At 44.8% G+C, this 19,904-nt stretch overlaps 1 protein-coding gene across 1 annotated transcript in view; it reads right to left on the minus strand.

Moving 5' to 3' along the window:
- The window catches only part of LOC101004466 (tumor necrosis factor receptor superfamily member 10D), a 29,047-nt gene extending 12,036 nt beyond the window's left edge, over positions 1-17,011 (minus strand). Inside the window, exons 1-2 of the mRNA XM_031669918.1 lie at positions 16,143-17,011; positions 5,723-5,825 (exon numbers count right to left, since the gene is read on the minus strand). Coding sequence (XP_031525778.1) covers positions 5,723-5,825; positions 16,143-16,292 — 253 coding nt within the window. The 5' untranslated portion in view covers positions 16,293-17,011. The remainder of the gene's footprint in view (positions 1-5,722; positions 5,826-16,142) is intronic.
- Positions 17,012-19,904: the final 2,893 nt, after the last annotated feature.

The following is a 19,904-nucleotide window of genomic DNA, read 5'->3' on the forward strand; positions in this document are numbered from 1 at the left end:
GCCCCTGCACTCCAGCCTGGGCGACACAGAGAGACTCCATCTCTTGGAGAAAAAAAAAAAAAAGGAATATTTTTTTTATTTATTTATTTTTGGAGACAGAGTTTCACTCTTGTTGCCCAGGTTGGAGTGCAGGGGCACGATCTCGGCTGACTGCAACCTCCACCTCCCAGGTTCAAGCGATTTTCCTGCCTCAGCCTCCCGAGTAGATGGGATTACAGGCACCTACCACCACACCCGGCTAATTTGTTGTATTCTTAGTAGACATGGTGTTTCACCATATTGGCCAGGCTAGTCTCAAACTCCTGACCTCAGGTGATCCACCCTCCTCGGCCTCCCAAAGTGCTGAGATTACAGGCATGAGCCACCACGTCATGCCCAGTCTACTTTTTTTTTAAAAAAACAATAAAATAAAATAACAAAATAAAATCCAACCTCGTCTACATGTGATCTGCCCATGCTGGTCCACCTGACCTGTTTGCTGTCCACTCACGATGGTGGCCCTGTCTTTGCTCAGTATCCCCCAGCCCCTGCACCCTGCAGCTCTCATTCCCAGGGAGGCTGCTCAGGAGCACTATTTCTGGCTCTCTGCACAACTATCCCTGTCCAACTTTGGATACTGGCCAAAATCACCATCCTCGAGAGGCCCCACCAACCTCGTCTCCGTCTCACTCATCACTTAATTATTCTTCATGGTTCCTATCAGGAATTTCTGACTGTTATTTTGATCTGTGTATCTTAATACTACCCCAGAGAAAAGGTTCCATGAGGGCAGGGCCTCTTATAATTATCCCCATTAGCATGGTGCCTGACTGACAGAAATCATCCAACGTATCCCTATGGAATAAAGAACCATGAAGTGTAGGAAACAGAAGTCTAGAAGCACATAGAGATAAGGGCAGGATAAGCTAAGATATCAGTCTTAGCTTGCGCCTTCGGGCTAGCACTACAGACCCAGAATCCTGACCCAACTCCACAGATTCAGCTTCCAGGTCTGCCCTAGTCCTGGTCAGTCCCCATGAACTCAGGCTCCAGGTCCTTCCCTGTGGACCCAAGGATGAGGCCCATCACAGCACCTGGCTGACATCTGCAGACCCAAGTACAAGGCCTACTCCAGTGCCAGTTCAGCCCCCATGGAACCAGGCCTCAGGTCACCTCTCTGGATACAGGCTCTGACCACCCTTGAACCACACCACATGGCCTGCCCAGAATCTGTGTACAGGCTGATTGGTGAAGGGCGTTCCCTGACAAAGCCAGTCTGTAAATATTGGAATAAGTCCCTGCTTCTTCAAAGAGCACATTCCCACACATTGCCTCAGGCTCATGAGCAATCAGGGAATCATGACGGCACCAAGGAAACAAAATGAAGCACAAGTAACCAACCTGAAACAAACAGACATTTACAACAGCCTGACAAAGAATTGAAAATACTCATCTTAAAGAAGCTCAGTCAGCTACTAGAGAATACAGATAGACAACTATGTCAGAAAAACAATACATGAACAAAATGAGTGGTTTAATATATACAGACAACATAAAGAACCAAGCAGAAATTCTAAAATTAAACAACACAAATATCTGAACTAAAAAATTCCACAGAGAATGTCAACAGCAGAGTTGACTAATTGGAAGAAAGACTCAGTGAGCTTGAAAACAGATCGTTTGAAATTACCAAGTCACAGAAAGAAAAAAAAATCAAGAATGAAAAGGAGGGAAGACAGCCAACAGTACCAACGGTTACCGTGAATAAAAACAATACATGCATTATGGTGGTCCAAGAAGCATCAGAGAAAGTGAAAGGAACAGAAAGTGTAATTTAAAGAAATAATTAAAGGAAATGTCCCAAATCAGGATGGAAACGGACATCCACATTTATGAAGCCCAAAAAACCCCAAACAGATTAAATATGAAGAGATCTTCACCAAGACATATCTTAAACAAATTCCCAAAAATCAAAGGCAAATAGAATTTTGAAACCAGCAAGAGAAGAGCAATGTACACAAAGGAACCCTTATACAACTGTTGAAGGCTTCTCAGCAGAAAACCCACAGGCCAGGAGAGAGTGGAGTTACACAAAGTATAGAAAGGAAAAAACCCTTGCCAACCAAGAATACTGTACCTGGCAAGCCTGTCCTTTAGAAATGAAGAGCAGTAAAGGCTTTATCAGACAAACAAACAAACCAACCATCGGAGTTCATCTTTAGCATTTCTTGCCTTACAAGAAATATATAAATTCTCCCCTTACAAGAAATGCTGAAGAGAGCTATTCAATCTGAAAGAACAGAACACTAACTGGATACACGAAACTATGTGAAAATATAAAACTAGATGATTAAAGTAAGTACATGGTCAAGTTCAGAATATTCTAATACAATCATAATAGTGTACAAATTACTTATATCATTAGTATAAAAGTTAAAAGACAAAAGTGTTTTTTAAAATGATAGTTAATACGATTTGTTAAGGAATATACAACATAAAAAGACGTAAATAATGACATCAAAAACACAAGACAGAGAAAGAAAAAGTGTCAAGTTTTTTAATGAGACCAAAAGTAAATTGTTATCCGTATAAAATAAAGTTAGACATGAACTCAACTTACAAATTCAATAGTGTTTTCATACACTAACAAGAAACTATCTGAAAAATCCCATTTATAATAGCCACGAAAAATGCTTAGGAATAAATTCAACCAAGGTGGTAGCTGCATTTGTTTCTAATTTGGTCTTGAGGTTTCTCTCTGTAGAGTGGCTATAAATTCTAGCCTTACCTTGGAGGGGGAATCCAGGAGATTTCATCATGGATGTTCACAGAAAACTTATTTATCCTGGTGGACTGTCTAATACCTACTTAGGTGTTCATCTTGTGGGTGTCCCTTCCACAAGACAATTACTTTTACTAGCAGAAGACCTTGTGGTTCTTGTCTGACCTAAGTCCAGTTTTAAGTTATCTCTACTCTTTAGGAGATAGCGACTCTTTAAGAGAGCCAAGATGGAGAAAGATGTTAGGTTCAGATGTGTCAGGGAAAACACAGAGGAAGCAACACAACAAAACACAGGAAACACAGAAGTACTGTATTACTTATAGACTCCAGAGAGAAGAGGACAGCACACTTTGTAGCACTTATGGGAAGTGGGGAGCCATCCAGTCCAAGGACACAACCTGGTGTGTGGGGAGCAAGAGACAGAGAAAGAGGACCCATGGGACTACATCTTTATAAAGATCCACGGGCATTATACCCTAGGCTTTCCCACAGGGATTGTGGAAGACAACACCTGCAAAGAAGGTTCACACTGCTCTGGTGTGAACCATTGGGTTTTACTGTAGTCAGCTGCTGTGGGATGTGTTGGGTTTGGGGTCAGGGAGATGAAGAACAAATGTGCTAGATCAAAAACAATTGAAGAGGGAAAGGAATTATTAATTGGGCAAAAGATGCTGTGGTATGATTGGGTTTTAAACAACTTATATCGAGCCTAAAAATGGATGTCAAGGCAGCAACTCTTTTAAATAAATTTATGACAGAGGTGAAAGATCTGAAAACTGTAAAATATTGATGAAAGACATGGAAAGTAACAAAAATAAATGGAAAGACAGTACACATTCATGGATTAGAAAACTCAATATTGCTTAATTGTCCATATGACCCAAAGTGACCTACAGATTTAATGCAATGCCTATTAAAATTCCAATGACTTTTTTTTACCAAAATAGAGAAAACAATTCTAAAATGTGTACGGGACCACAAAAGACCTCAAATAGCCAAAGTGATCTTAAGCAAAACAAGCAAAAAGAACAAAGATGGAGTCATCATACTGATTTTAAAATATATTACAAAGGTATAGTAATCAAAACTGAATAGTAATGGCATAAACGAAGATAAAAGTGATGGAATGAAATAGTGAACCCAGACATAAATCAATGTATTTATAGTCAACTGATTGTGACAAAGATACCAAGAACACAAAATGGGGAAAGGACAGCCTCTTCAATAAATGGTGTTGAGGAAAGTAGATATTGACATGCAGAAGAAGGAAATAAGATCCTTATCTCACATCATATGTAAAAATCAACTCAACATGGACTAAAGATTAAACATAAGCCCTGAAATTGTAAAACTACTACATGAAAACATAGGGGAAAATCTTCACAACGTTGGTGTGGGCAACGATTTCTTGGCTATGACCCCAAACACACAGGCAACAAAAGCAAAAATAGACAGATGAGATTATATCAGACTAGAAAGGTTTTGCACAACAAAGGAAACAATGAACAGAGTGAAGAGACAACCTACAGGATGAGAGATGGATATCCAAAAGATCCAAGATTTTGGTTAATATCCAAAATACACAGAACTCAAGCATCTCAATAGCATGCAATCAAATCATCCAATTAAAATGGATGCATAGGCAAGGGACCTGAATAGACACTTCTCAAAAGAAGACACAGATGTGGCCAACAGGTATATGAAAAAAATGCTCAACATCACTAATCAGGGAAATGCAAATCAAAACCACAGTGAAATATCACTTCACACCTGTAAAAATGGCTATTATCCAAAAGGCAAAAGATAACAAGTGTTGATAACGATGGGGAGAAAAAAGAATGCTGGTACACTGTTGGTGGGAATGGAGATTAGTACATCCATTGTGGAAAATAGTATGGAAGTTCCTCAAAAAACAAAAAATAGAACAACTATATGATCTAGCAATGCCACTACTGGGTATACATCCAAAGGAAATGACATCAGTATGTTGAAGAGGTATCTTCCCTCCCATGTGCACTGGAGCATTATTTACAATGGTCAAGACATTTAATCAACCTAAGTGTCCATCGATGATGAAAAGGTACAGAAAATGTAGTACACAGACAAAACGGAATACTATTCAACTTTAACAAAGAAGGAAATTCTGTGATTTCTGACAGCATAGATGAACCTGGAGATACTATGCTAAGTGAAATAAACCAGGCACAGAAAGACAAACACCTTATGATCTCACATATGTGGAATCTTAAAAGTTAATCTCATAGAGGTAGAGAGTAGAATGGTGATTACCAGGGTTGCGTTTGGATGGTGGGTTGGAGATCTGTTGGTCAAAGGACACAAAATTTCAGTGAGATAGGGGGAAATAAATTCAAGAGATGTATTGTGTGACATGTTGACTACAGTTACTAAAACGATGTGTTGTACAGTCCTGCCTTCTATTCACAGGGAATATATTCCATAGAACAAAGTCTGCACTTACTCAAGTTCCTGATATAAATTGGGATAGTATTGCATATACCCCAGGCACATATGCTTTAAATCATTTCAAGGTTACTTGTAATACCTAATGCAATAGACATGCTATGTAAATAAGTGCTATACTGCATTGCTTTTTATCTACTTTTATTGTCGTGTTATCATTTCCATTATTTTTTCCACATATTTTTTATCTGTGTTGGTTGCAGCCACGAATGCGAAACCCACAGATGAGGATGGCTACAGAACCCACAAATGAGGAGGGCAAAGAGGGCTTATCCCAGGGTTCTGTATCCATACAGCTGAAAATTGCTGAGTAGATTTTTAAGTGTTCTTACCACAAATACACGATAAGTATGTGAATTAGCTTGATTTAGCCATTCCACAATGCATACATATTTCAAAACATCATGGTGTACACCATAAATATATACAATATTTATCTGTCAATTAAAAATAAACTGATTTTTAAAAATAAGAGTGTACCTGCTGGACACTCCGCCTCAAGGCTGCGCCTCTGTTGCTTTGAGGCCACTGGCAGCGGGGGAACTTCATCCTTCCGGGAGATGGTGGCAGAGTCAATTTGGACCTGTGGGGACAAGGCAGAGACGGGCATGAGTGGCTTCCAGACCTTACTTCTCCCAGGATCCGTCTCATATTCCCTTCACCCCAAGTGACAAAACTCATCAGAGCTTGGACTTCTTTCCAGCTCCAAACTTTCATTCTTTTGCATCCGTGTTTGTTCCTTGGCCTGTTAGGGCAGCTATTTTCTATAAAGAAAAACACATCTGTCCTTTTCTCATATTATAACATAAAATATCTTTACCTCAGAAAATGTGAGCAGAAGAGTTATTTTTATTTTTATTTTTTTTGATAGAGTCTTGCTATGTTGCCCAGGCTAGAATGCAGTGGCTAGTCATAGGTGTGATCATAGTCCACTACAGCCTGGAACTTCTGGCCTCAAGTGATCCTCCTGCCTCAGTCTCCCAAGTAATGTGGATAACAGGAACACACCAGTGGTTGGCAAGAAAAGATTTTATAAGAATATAAAAGGCCGGGTGCGGTGGTACACACCTGTAATCACAGCACTTTGGGAGGCTGTGGGGGGCAGATCGCGAGGTCAGGAGATCGAGACCATCCTAGCTAACACAGTGAAACCCCATCTCTATTAAAAATACAAAAAATTAGCCGGATGTGGTGGCGGGTGCCTGTAGTCCCAGCTACTTGGGATGCCTCAGCATCCTCCAGAATCTAGGAGGCGGAGGTTGCTCTGAGCCCAGATCACGCCACTGCACTCTAGCCTGGGCAACAGAGCGAGACTCCGTCTCAAAAACAAACAGAATACAAAAAACACATATGATCCCTTCAAGCCGAAATAGCATCTAATATATTTAGTTTGACCAAGTGTTTAATTGACCTAGTGGGTGAATTCTGTCTCTCTCTCTCTCTCTGCCACACACACACACACACACACACACACACACACACAAAGATACACAGTTTTATAAATGAGGGTTATAATATAACCTTAAAGAAAGTCAGGATATAGCATCAAACATTAAGTAATTTCTACTTTACAAGGGACTTTGACAAGCTGTTCCCAGTAAATATCAAAGAGTTACAGAAAAAGATGAAACAGCAATTCAGGAATTCTGGCCATGATCTGTGTGTTATAAATGACAACAAGAAGAAAACTGGAGAATCAGAACAGAGTCTGCTTATTAGATAGTGGTAACGTGTTGATGTTAATTTCCTTGCTTTTAGAAAGTACACAATAAATAATTCAATAATAGCTTTCATCATGCCAACAGCTATTTTTCAAATTTTTGGTAGTTTTTGTAACTTTTAAGTTGGGAGTGTTTTAAAGTAAAAAATTAATTTAATTGTAGACTTACATTTAATTAAATTTAATATAATCTTGCTCCTGAGCAAAAACAAAGTGGTTACAATAAAAGCTACTTATGCTGGGCTCTGTTCAACTGCCTGGATCTAAACAAGACAAAATGTAGCTTTCTTCCACATCAAAGCCTGTCTAGTAGTTGGTGACGGTGAAGCTAAGGCATGTTTCTCAAATCCTTCCTTCTCGGGCTACGGTCCCTCTAGGTTCAGGCGATGTCTCTGTCTCCCTTCTCTGCTCTCACACTCTTACTCCTTCTGAAGACTAACTTTTCATTTTGTCAATTCTTTTTTTTTTGGAGACAGGGTCTCTCTCTGTCATCCAGGTTGGAGTGCAGTCTCTGCTCACTACAACCTCTGCCTCCTGGGCTCAAGTGGTCCTCCAACCTCAGTCCCCCAAGTGGCAGGGACCACAGACAGGAGTGTGCCCCAACGCCTGGCGAATATTTGTGTATTTTGTACAGCTGGGGTTTCATCACATTGCGCAGGCTGGTCTAACTCCTGAGCTCAAGCGTTCTGCCTGCCTGGGCCTCCCAAAGTACTGGGATTACAGGCGCAAGCCACCACACACGGTCCGTTTTGTCAGTTCTTTTTGTGGTCTGTATTCTATTTCCTTGATTTATGTTCCTCCTTGTTACTTTGTTTGGTTTAAATTTATGCTTATATTTTATGATTGATTAATGTAGATCTGCAGGCCATACATTTCACATTTTTTGACAGCTTTAATGAGACACAATTCACATAATTAGTAATTATGATGATTCATATAATTCACCCATTTAATGTCTACATTTCAGTAGTTTTTAATATACTCATAGCTATGCAATCATCGCTATAATCAATCTTAGAATATTTTTATCACTCCACAAAGGAACTGCATACCCTTCGGTAGTAACTCCCCATCTCCCCAACCCCCAATTCTTTAACAGAAACATTGAAAGCTGTATTATTTCACCCCGAGCACTGTTAGCCATTTCCCACCAGTTTTGAAGTTATATTGTTATTATTATTTATTTTGTAACATTTTACCTTCCCTTTTGATTTCTTCTATGAACCACAGATTTTTTAGAAGTGTATTTTCAATAACCAAATTTTAGAATTCTCTACGGACTGTTACTGATTTCCAGTTTCATTTCATTAAGTGTAGAGATAGTATCATGTGTTTTATAGCCCAGAACCCGGTCTATCTTGGTGAAAGTATCATGAGCATAGAAAGGAATGAGTGTTCAGTGCATGTTCCACTCCTGCTCTTTAAATGTCAGTTAAATCAAGGTGGTTCACAGTGTGCAGGTCGCTTGCCTCTTTACTGGCGTTTTTATCTGATCGTGCTACCAAGTGCAGAGAAACAGCTGATTTAATCTCCTTTTCATTCTATGTTTGTGTTGTGTGTTTTGAAGCTGTATTACTAGGCATATACAATTTGTGATTATTATTACACTCCTTGAAGAATTAGCCTTTTTAACTACAAAAGGTCCCTTTTGAGCTCCCATAATATTCTATGTCCTAAAATTGTTACAGTAGGTAGCTAGTCAGGTATGAGCAGGGCAGGAGGGCTCTCCAGCTTCTGACACCAGTAGAGTTGGGCGACCATCAGGTGGTTGATAACTGTGTCTCTAAAGTAATCATTGGTTACAGCCGGGCGTGGTGGCTCACACCTGTAATCCCAGCACTTTGGAAGGCCGCGGCGGGCGGATCACGAGGTCAGGAGATCCAGACGATCCTGGCTAACATAGTGAAACTTCATCTCTACTAAAAATACAAAAAATTAGCCGGGCGTGGTGGGGGGCACCTGTAGTCCCAGCTACTCGACAGGCTCAGGCAGGAGAATGGCGTGAACTCGGGAGGCGGAGCTTGCAGTGAGCGGAGATCGCACCACTGCACTCCAGCCTGGGTGACAGAGGGAGACTCCTTCTCAAAAAAAAAATAAAAATAAACGAAAAACTGGTTATAGCCGATGCCAGAAAAAAGCAGTCTCCCAATACATAGAAAACACCTGAAACTGATCAGTAGTTTCCCAATAAGATTTCAGGAGTGGGGAGAAGGCAAGATCCTGGAAGTATGCCAACCCATAAAACCCCAACTCAGGCAGGCGGGCTGCACACTGTTTCTCAAGTCACCTGCTTGGCCAACTTCCAAGTTGTACTTTCCTTCTCTTTCCCTACTTTCCTTTCCTTCCTGTTCTAAAGCTTTTTAATGAACTTTCACTCTGCTCTGAAACTTGCCTCCATCTCTCCTTCTGCCTCATGCCCCTCAGTCCTATTCTTTCTTCTCAGAAGGTGAAGAGCTGAAATTGCTGTGGAACCGTAAGGATTGGCCACCTTCAACGTAAGGTAACTCAGATCTCGTCCACTGCTAACAAAATCACCTTCCTCTGATACTGAGATAGCCATGGCAGTTTTCTTGGCCTTACACTCTGCATAGTGTATCTGTTTCCATCTATTTACTTTCAACAGACAGCATCTGTGTCCTCCTTTTAAGTCCCAGCTCGTATAGACAAGATATAGCGGAGTCTTGTTTTTTCAGCCCTTCAAACTCTTTCTACCTTTGACTGTAGTGTCCAGTGGATTTACAGTTAGTGCAATAATTGATAGTCGAAATAGACCTATAAGTTTACCATTTAAACTATGGTTGTCTAGGCTGGACACGGTGACTCACACTTGTAATCACAGCACTTTGGGAGGCCAAGGTGGGAGGATCATGAGGTCAGGAGATCGAGACCATCCTGGCTAACACGGTGAAACCCTGTCTCTACTAAAAAAATACAAAAAAAAATTAGCCGGGCATGGTGGCAGGCGCCTATAGTCCCAGCTACTCTGGAGGCTGAGGCAGGAGAATGGCGTGAATCTGGGAGGCGGAGCTTGCAATGAGCCAAGATTGCGCCGCTGCACTCCAGCCTGGGCGACAGAGCGAGACTCCCTCTCCGGAAAAAAAACCAAAAAACTATGATTGTCTAGTATAATTTTACTCCTTTTTCCCCTGCATATTTTAATGTTAATTACCTTTTAGAATTCCATTTTAACTGGATACTGACTTCTTATGCAACATATTTTCATGATCTATGTGTAAGTGCTACAGGGAATACAGTATACATTCAAGTATTTATATTCTATTGAAGGTTTTTAAAAAATAGATTTATTGAGGTATAATGGATACGAAACAAAGTGTATATTTTTGAAGCATGTAGTTTGGTAGATTGGGATGTATGTATATACTGTGGAACTACTGCTATTACAAGATAATGACAAGTCTACCGTCCTGCAGTGTTTCTTCATTTTTCACTGTAACCCTCTCCTCCGCTTTGCTCCTATGTCCCCAACAATACTTCTTCTGCTTTTTGTCACAATACATTAGTTGCATTTTAATAAGACGAGGAATCAAATGGTATGCATTCTGCTTAGGTTCCTTCACACGACATGATTTTCTGTGTGTGTGTGGTTTTTTGTTTTGTTTTATTTTGGTTTTTGTTTTTGAGACACCATTTTGCTATGTTTCCCAGGCTAGTCTTGAACTCCTGGGCTCAAGTGATCCACCCACCTTGGCAGGACTACAGATATGAGCCATCACACCCTGCTCACCCACCCTGACCCATTAACTATTATGAATTAAAGGCTATTGAAAAACATCAGGTGCAAGAACATGCTTTGACCTCTTTTGTGTTTCCTAAAAGCAGGAGATGAAAGTCCCCAGGGAAACATAGGACAATCTCTGTTGCGGGAAGTCAGGGACCCCGAACGGAGGGACTGGCTGGAGTCGCAGCAGAGGAACATAAATTGTGAAGATTTCATGGACATATATCAGTTTTCAAAATTAACACTTTTATAATTTCTTACATCTGTCTTTACTACAATATCTGAATGTAAATTGCCAAGATTTCATTTTAATATGGACATTTATCAGTTCTCAAAATTAATACTTTTATAAATTTCTTACACCTGTCTTACTTTAATCTCTTAATCCTGTTGTCTTCATAAGCTGAGGATGTATGTCACCTCAGGACCACTATAAGTGTATCTAACTGTACAAATTGATAGTAAAATATACATTTTTGAACAATATTAAATCAATGCACCTCGAAAAAGAACAGAATAACAGCGATTTTAGGGAACAAGGGAAGACAACCTCAAGGTCTGAATGCCTGTGAGGTCGGGCAGAATAGAGTCATATTTTTCTTCTTGCAGAGAGCCTATAAACGGATGTGCAAGTAGGAGAGATATCGCCAAATTCTTTTCCTAGCAAGGAATATAATATTAAGACCCTAGGAAAAGAACTGCATTCCTGGAGGGAGGTCTATATACACGGGCTCTGGGAGTGTCCTATGCGGTTGAGGTAAGGACTGAGATATGCCTTGGTCTCCTGCAGTACCCTCAGGCTTACTAGGATTGGGAAACACCAGCCCTGGTAAATTTGAGGTCAGACCGGTTCTCTGCTCTTGAACCCTATTTTCTGTTGTTTAAGATGTTTATCAAGACAATACGTACACCGCTGAACATAGACGCTTATCAGGAGTTTCTGATTTTGCCTTGTCCTGTTTCCTCAGAAGCATGTGATCTTTGCTCTGCTTCTTTGCTCCTTTAAAGTATGTGATCTTTGTGACCTACTCCCTGTTTGTACACCCCCTCCCCTTTTGAAATCCCTAATAAAAACTTGCTAGTTTTGTGGCTCAGGGGCATCACGGACTTGCTGATATGTGATGTCACCCCCGGAGGCCCATCTGTAAAATTCCTCTCCTTGTACTCTTTCTCTTTATTTCTCAGACCGACCGACACTTAGGGAAAATAGGAAGAACCTATGTTGAAATATTGGGGACAGTTCCCCCAAGAAATCTCCTTATTTTTAAGGATAGAAGTCGAGGCCAAGAGAGTACTGTGCAGACCTTGTTAGAATAGAACCACTCATCTTTTTAGCTTCCACATATTTACTTGCTTCTTCACAAGTTACTTGGTCTAATTCAGTACATAAGTAACTGACTCTCACTGCTTCTTCTGCACCAGGTAAAACTTGCATTAAATAAATGTGTGTGTTGGCCAGGCATGGTGGCTCATGCCTGTAATCCCAGCATTTTGGGAGGCCAAGGCGGGTGGATCACCTGAGCTCAGGAGTTTGAGACCAGCCTGGCCAACATGGCAAAACCCCATCTCTACGAAAAATACAAAAACTAGCCAGGTGCGAGGGTGGGCACCTGTAATCCCAGCTACTCAGGAGGCTGAAGCAGAAGAATTGCTTGAATCTGGGAGGTAGAGGTTGCAATGAGCTGAGATTTCAACACTGTACTCCACCATGGGCGACAGAGCAAGACTCCATCTCAAGAAAAAAAAAGTAGTATGTGCTTTTCTCCTGTGTACCTGTCTTATGTCTATTTAATTCTCAGGCACAGCCAAAAAAAAAAAAAAAAAAAGCCCTTAAAGGGGAGCTTAGCTTTCCTCTATGATTCAATGGTGACTCTATCCAAACACCATCCTCCAGGCCAACAATACCACATCCTATGGCCTTGTACCAGCATGGCATCTCTGGAGGAGGGGGAGGCAAGGGTGGTGATCTCATGCCTCCCTCACTGTACCTCCTTTAGTTATATGATTCCTGGTGTCACCTCACCCACCACACCGTGGGCTCCAGGGAGCAGGATTCACATGGGGTTCGTCCATCCTCCCTGGCTCCACCAGACTCCAAAGACAATAAAGGGCTCACTGTCTATTTCCTGGGTCAATCACTTTCCCCCCAAGCCCATGAGGTGAGCACAGCTTATAGCCTAAGGACAGGCTCCAGGCTGTGGCACAGAGAGGGGACCCCCAAGAGCCCTGTGGACTCTGCTGAGGACCCACAGGAGCTCCCAGAGGCCAAGTGCAGGACAGAGATCAGAGAAGCAGCTGCTCAGAGAACTCTAGCTCTGCAGAGGCCCAAATATGGCTGCTATTATACAGAAGGTGAGGCCAAAAACGCTGGAGACATTGCTCCTGAATCTCATTCTGTCATTTGTAAAAGAGGGAAAATGATCTACCCTCATCTCCCCAGGTTGTTAGGAAAATCCACTACCTGAAAATGTGCAGTCACTGGCTGGGAGCAGGACACCAGCTGCCCAACAGCACAGGCTCGGGGCATGGCACTGTCCCCACTGTCCCCACTCTCCCCATCCCCAACCTGGAAGCTAGAGCCTCGCTGTCCTGCCACTCCCGGATACAGGACAGAGGACCGGAACCAGGACCGTGGCCTCTCAGTAGGGGCTGGGAGAGCAGCCATCTGCAGCCACCTGGATGGAGACCTTTCCTGCTCACTCTTAGAACTCCAACCCGGGCCAGGCACCCACCAGTAGGACAACTGGAAGCGAGGCAGGTAAACCAGGCTGTGGCCCTGCAGTGCCATCACTGTCCTCACTTGAACTCTGGCTCCTCTGTTCCTTGATGGCCCCTCCACATGGTGCTCCACTCCAGTCTTAAAAAGTTTCTGCCCTAAGCTCAGGGAGCCGGTACTGAGGTGCAGGTAGGAGCAGGTGCAGCCTCTGCTGGGTGGAGGACATATGCCCTGGGGATCCAGAGTCCAAAATGACTGACACCAGCCCTGAGAATGTAATTCATCCTCCCACACCTGGTAACACAGCCCTCTGAGGTTTACACAGGGCTGCTGAAGATCTTTATCTCCTCTTTACTTTACAGGCAGGAGCTGGGGCCACACCAGTGTCACAGAGCTGGAGGGGAAGCACAGCAGGGCCCAGCTGTTCCCAGCCTCCAATCTCAGGAGTCCTTGAGAGCCTCAGAGTCTGAGATTCTGAACCATTGGATCTATTCAATTCCTACTTTGATAAAGAGAGGGGCGGGGTAGAAGCACCTGTCACGGAGATTGAACCAGTCCAACGTTGACAGACCCAGGACCTGGGGTCAGGAACTGAGCTCAGCTCCAGGCTCATCTGATGTCCTCCTGACAGCCTGAGGACGGAGACCTTATCTCCATTCACAGGCATGGTGGGTGGCAGGCAATTGCCCCAGCTGACCATGGTTTCCCAGGTGCATAGCTGGGAATTCGGTCTTCCCTGCCACCCTCCCCTGCTGTCTCATCTGGATCCCCCAGTAATCTACTGGGAGTAGATTTGGTACTTTGGTACTCCTAGTACCAAAGAACTCCTGTATCCTTGAAAATTCCTAATACCATGAAGGAATGAAAGTACACAGCAATGTGATGAATCACGTTTTACTTCCTAGACTAGCAAAAAATGAAAGCTAAGTGTAGCAAGGGTGTAGGGACACAGGCACATTTGTGGACTAGGTGTGAGTATATGCTGAGTTCAATGGTCTTTTGGAGCAAAATCTGTGAACATCTAAAGAAACTTCTGAAATCATTTATCCCACAGAAGTAGAAGTAAAATTATACTTCTAAGGAGTTGCCCAATAAGCTGGTGCACATGGATATGTGGACACACAATACGTACAAGGGTATTTAGTAGAACATTGTTGGAATTAGCAAAGGCAAAGTCAGGGTAGGATCTAACAAGCTGCCCCTAGGCAGTAACAGTGAATTAACCTTTGGCTTACCCATGCAGTAAAATACCCTTATTTAAAGGAAGATCAATCTGAATGTACTGCCATAAAACATCTAATGTGATTTGTGTTAGCTCCAAAATTTTAAAGAGCGATTGCACATTGAAATACATTTGATAAGGCAAGACTGATGGAGGGAACAAAGCCCCCTTTGGGATGTATAGAGTTCACATTCCCAAAACTGAGATTCACATTGCTGGCCTTGTCTACACTGGTCATCCATGCATTCTCTCTTCAGGTCCACTGTCCTAACACAGCCATTCTTCTACCTGCCTCAGGTAGGTCCACCCACTATAAACTATTGCAGAAGTCGGCTGTATAATTTTTGAGGTGAAAATGTTACTGCTTTTCTGAATTTAGTATTAATTTGTTGCAAGAAAACATGCAAACTCTCATAGTTCCTATAATCTTGTTTTATCCTCCCCCTTTTGTTTTGGTATTATGTAAGGAACCTTAGAAAGTGCTGTTGGCAGAAACGTCAATCACTCTGAGAAAGTCCTGGCGGTCTGCACATTTTACTTATAATACGTCCTTACTCTGCACCCCACCACCAATCTCAGTTTCCAAAGCCAACTCACAACGAGAACTTTACACCTTTTATGCTGAAGGAAGGGGCCAGCCCGCGGCCCTGTCTGTGGGATGCAGAGGGGACACACGGGTGACAGTGGCAGACACTGGTTAACAGCTTCCTGCCACTTTCAGGGCTCTAGAGGAAATTAAAGTTGCAAACACAAGCGTTGGAAAGCTTTTTCACCGGCTGTTTGTTAAACGGATCTCCAAGGAACACGTTTAACAGTGTAAACATAGGGTTAATTTTTTTTTTTTTTTTTTTGACAGAGTCTTGCTGTTGCCCAGGCTGGAGTGCATTGGTGCAATCTCGGCTCACTGCAACCTCTGCCTCCCGGGTTCAAGCAATTCTACTGTCTCAGCCTCCCAAGTAGCTGGGATTACAGGCGCCTGCCACCATGTCTGGCTAATTTTCGTATTTTTAGTACAGACGGGGTTTCACCAAGTTGGCCAGGCGGGTCTCCAACTCCCGACCTCAGGTAATCCCCCCCGCCTCGGCCTCCCAACGTGCTGGGATTACAGGTATGAGCCACCACGCCAGGCCTGGGTTAATGTTATTAATGAACGGACGAACGAAAGAGGCCACCGCTCTGTGGCTTCCAGAGGTTTCCTCCGGAGTTTCCATCTTGACTCCCTCCCTCCGTTGATTCTGGAACTTACTCCGGGGCAGCTCAGTGCGGTCCTCGCCTCACGCGACAGCCAGGGGGAGCGCGCGCTCTGCTCCCTCGCAGCCGGGTCGCTCCTGCCCAGCCAGGGGACCCCAATCTTCCCGACTCCGACGACGGGTTCGTCCTGCCCGGGCATGCCCTGCCGCAGGCGACCCGGGCCAAGCGTCCCCGCCGTGTCCCCCTCTCTCTCTGCCCATTCCCGGCGCCAGGTGCGCTCTTCCCCAGCCAGGGACCGCGGCGGGTACTCACCAGCAGCAGAACCGCGACGATGACGAAAACAAACTTAAGGGTCTTGGGGTCCGGGAGCCATGGTGTGGTTCCCGACGCCGTCCTGGCTCCTGGAGAGCGCCCTGCTCGAGCGCTCGAGGCGGTCGGGGCGCTCTGTCCGCAAAGTCCCATGAGAAGGGAGGTGGGTGGAGGCTCTTCGCCCCTCCGAAGTTTGGGTAAAAAGCGCCAAACTCAATCAGAAACCGTCCGGAAACGGTCCCCGTAGGTCGTGCGCGTGGAAAGGTTCTCGCAGCTACACTGCCAGAATCCGGGCGTGCACCCCGCTTTTATACCCCGGAAAAGGGCGTGGTCACTTGTTCCCCTTCCCGCAGTCACTTCCAGGCACTCAGAAAAGGGGCATGGCCTCCCCCAGTACCTCGGGGAGGGCCCAGGTTGTGTGCGTGGGTGCATGGACGGAGAGGAACTACTTCTTGCCGGCAGTGGTGACCCAGGCCTGTGGTTTGATTCCGGGTCCTGTCCAGGCTGTGGCAAGCAGAAGGGGTAGGAACTAAGGCGCTTCCCACTGCGCTGCTGTAGTCGGGGTAGTGAGGTTCAGAGGAGGCACTGGAGGCCTGTCCTGAGCCTGCTCCCTCCCCGGGACGCCTGTCTCTCCTCTTGTTAAACCCTGAACTACTTCCTGGCTTAAGGACTTCAGTCCACTCTTAGCTTCTGCTCCCACTCCCTCCCCAAACAGCGGCCTCACTGACCACTGCTCTGATGCCACTGCCTCCAGCCTCCTTGCTGCTGTGACCCAGCACCAAGCTTCTCTGGCAGGGGCTTGGCACCCCTCAGTAGTGGGTGCCTGGCACCAAGGAGGGACCCAGTGAGCGCATGAGTGGACAGAATGAAGGACGCAGAGGCCATGACGGGCACGTGCAGAGGCTGAGGAGTAGGTAGGAGGGAGAGGAAAGCCAGGGGCATCCCTAGCCACAGCCTGGCACCCTTTGCATGGTCAAGGCACAAACACTCCCTGACCAACCTTGAGGGCTCTAGTACTGAGGCCCCATCGAGTCAGGGGAGTGGCTTCCAAAGCCTGTCCCCAAGTCTAGTGTCTACCCAGGTCCAACTGTCTGACCTTGGGCTACTTACCTCCCCATCGAGTTAAGCACACTGCCGCTGTGAGGACAGACCCAATGTGTGGTATTGAAGGGTGCCAGCTGGTGAGCCTAGGCACTCAGGTCAATGGCACGACTCCTAGACCCTTGGGGTCAGTCAGCTCCTGATCCCGCACATGGTAGGTAGAAGAGGGTATCACTATAGAAATGAAGGTTTTTTGACTCACCAGAAACCTGGGAATGAAATGTCATCCTCTCCACAGGCTTGGATTTGAGCGATGGAGCACCCCAAGCACCTGCCAGGCCCCAGACACTGACCTAGGGTCAGAAATGTGTGCCAGGGCCAGGCACAGTGGCTCACGCCTGTAGTCCCAGCACTTTGGGAGGCTGAGGTGGCAGGATCACGAGGTCAGGAGTTCGAGGCCAGCCTGGCCAACATGGTGAAACCCCATCTCTGTTAAAAATACAAAAATTAGCTGGGCATGGTGGCGGGCACCTGTAATTCCAGCTACTCTGAAAGCTAAGGGAGAAGAATCGCTTGAACCCAGGAGGTTGCGGTTGCAGTGAGCCGAGATTTATGCCGCTGCACTCCAGTCTGGGTGACAGAGTGAGACTCTGTGGGGAAAAAAAGAAAAGAAAAGAAATGTGTGCCAGGCCCCAGGCACTGAGAAATGTGTGGGGTCAGGAATGTGTGCTGGGTGCAGGAAGTGAGAGGACAGGGACTTCAGAAAGACTGACAGCATTAACACAGAGCCATCAGGGCCTGCAGCAAAGTCCTTAAAGCACTTTAGCTCCCTTGGCCCTGGAGGGTGAACCACACAGTGTAGACTAGAAACCAGATTGCAGGTAACGACACATTCTCTGTGCCCTATGTGGGACACTGACTAGGGCTAATGGCAAAAGGCTGTGAGCACCTCCCGGGAACTGGGCCTTTAGATCATAAAGTTTCCATTTAAGAGGGACTTACTAGCTTGCGATGGAACACAAACTGAAGCTCCCCCTGTGGCTGAAAGACGTAATCTTGAAACCTGAAAAACTCGTGATGTCTTCAGTGATCTTGGAAAAGCTCTAATGGGGAGGGCAGTCCCAGAAGAGTTCTATTACAAAATGGAAATGTATTTTAGTGCAGTGGTGCGATCTCGGCTCACTGCAACCTCCGCCGCCCAGGTTCAAGCGATTCTCCTGCCTCAGCCTCCCAAGTAGCTGGTATTACAGGCACGTGCCACCATGCCCGGCTAATTTTTGTATTTTTAGTAGAGATGAGGTGTCATCATGTTGGCCAGGATGGTCTTGATCTCTTGACCTTGTGATTCACCCACCTCGGCCTCCCAAAGTGCTGGAATTACAGGCGTGAGCAACCTCACCCGGCCTACAAAATGGAAATGGTTGACATGGGATCCTGGTGCCTGAGGAAGGCAAAGAGGAGACACTCATGAGCAGGGAGCCTCTGTTCCCCTCAGACTGACTCTGGAACTGGGTGAGGAGCTGCTGGATTCTATGATCACTTGGACACTTCCCTATACACAGCTCTTTACTGACTGACCAAGAGCTACTTAGTTTGTAGACTGTCATTCCTAGGTGAATGGACAACATCCTATTTGGAAGGCCACCCCTCTGACGGAAGAAGGCAAAGGCAAATCGGCCGGGTGGGTTGGATTGCATGCTGTTTTCCTAGCGTTGATGGAAGATTTGAACAGCAGCAAAAGCCCCTGTACTTGGGTTTTTTTCTGGCTCATGGACAGTCGTCAACATCCCAGTCATAGAGTTGGGAAGGAGAATGTGAAAGTTGATCGCACAAATTGGGTCATTCTTGTCATACCCAACTAAAACAGTCAAGAGGCCATGGGGAAAAAATCAGTGTATTACCCCTGAACTGCAATTTTCTGTAAGCCTGGCAGCTGTAAGCTGAACCTATTAATAGTTCTATCTAATATCTATTGACACAACCTGCTGCTGCTCTAAGACCAGCTTGACCCACTGCAGTCACTCACCAGTCAGAGCATGCCACTTCTTCGATTTGTACAGTGCCAATGAACTTTCTGGAAAAAAAAAATACTTAGTATTTCTCCTTTTAAAAAAAACCTTTAAACTTCTCTTTGTTCTTTGGACATACCAAAGACAACTTGGTCTTTGTGTATGCCAAGAATTGCAATTCTTGCTTTCCAAATAAAGCGTATTAAATTTGGATATTCGTCTCTACGTTTTCCATTGTTTCCAAGAGTAATGGAAAACTGGCCTATTGAAGGGATGTCCATATGGGGCCCGACTCTATGGAGATCTCTAGGGGTACTTGAGGAGTGCATTAAAATAGGACATGCCCATAGCGGTCAGTAGAACCCCCCCTCAGGTTTGGAAAGTGACTGTAATCAGCAAGAGATACCCCTGTGTACTCCCTTGAGGTGGTCACCAGGGTCCACGAAGTAAAATAAGTGGATATGGGGGAACCACAGCGATGCAGAGATGGGCTGAATTGAAACACGTTCCTCTTGCTGTCTCTCAGGCGCATAACGCCAATAAGAGCTGTTCTGTCTGCCAGCGGGAGAGACACAGACTGCCTATGGTTATGAGGCAGATTCCCTGATGGGGAGGCCCTGAACATTCTTGGAAAGTGAGACTGAGGGCAGGGTCCTCGGGGGTACAGGTGAGTCTCCACGGGAACAGAAACTGACTGTGGATTGTCTTTTGCTTA

This window comes from Papio anubis, chromosome 8 (assembly GCF_008728515.1).
Source record: "Papio anubis isolate 15944 chromosome 8, Panubis1.0, whole genome shotgun sequence".
In the NCBI taxonomy this organism is placed as follows: domain Eukaryota; kingdom Metazoa; phylum Chordata; class Mammalia; order Primates; family Cercopithecidae; genus Papio; species Papio anubis.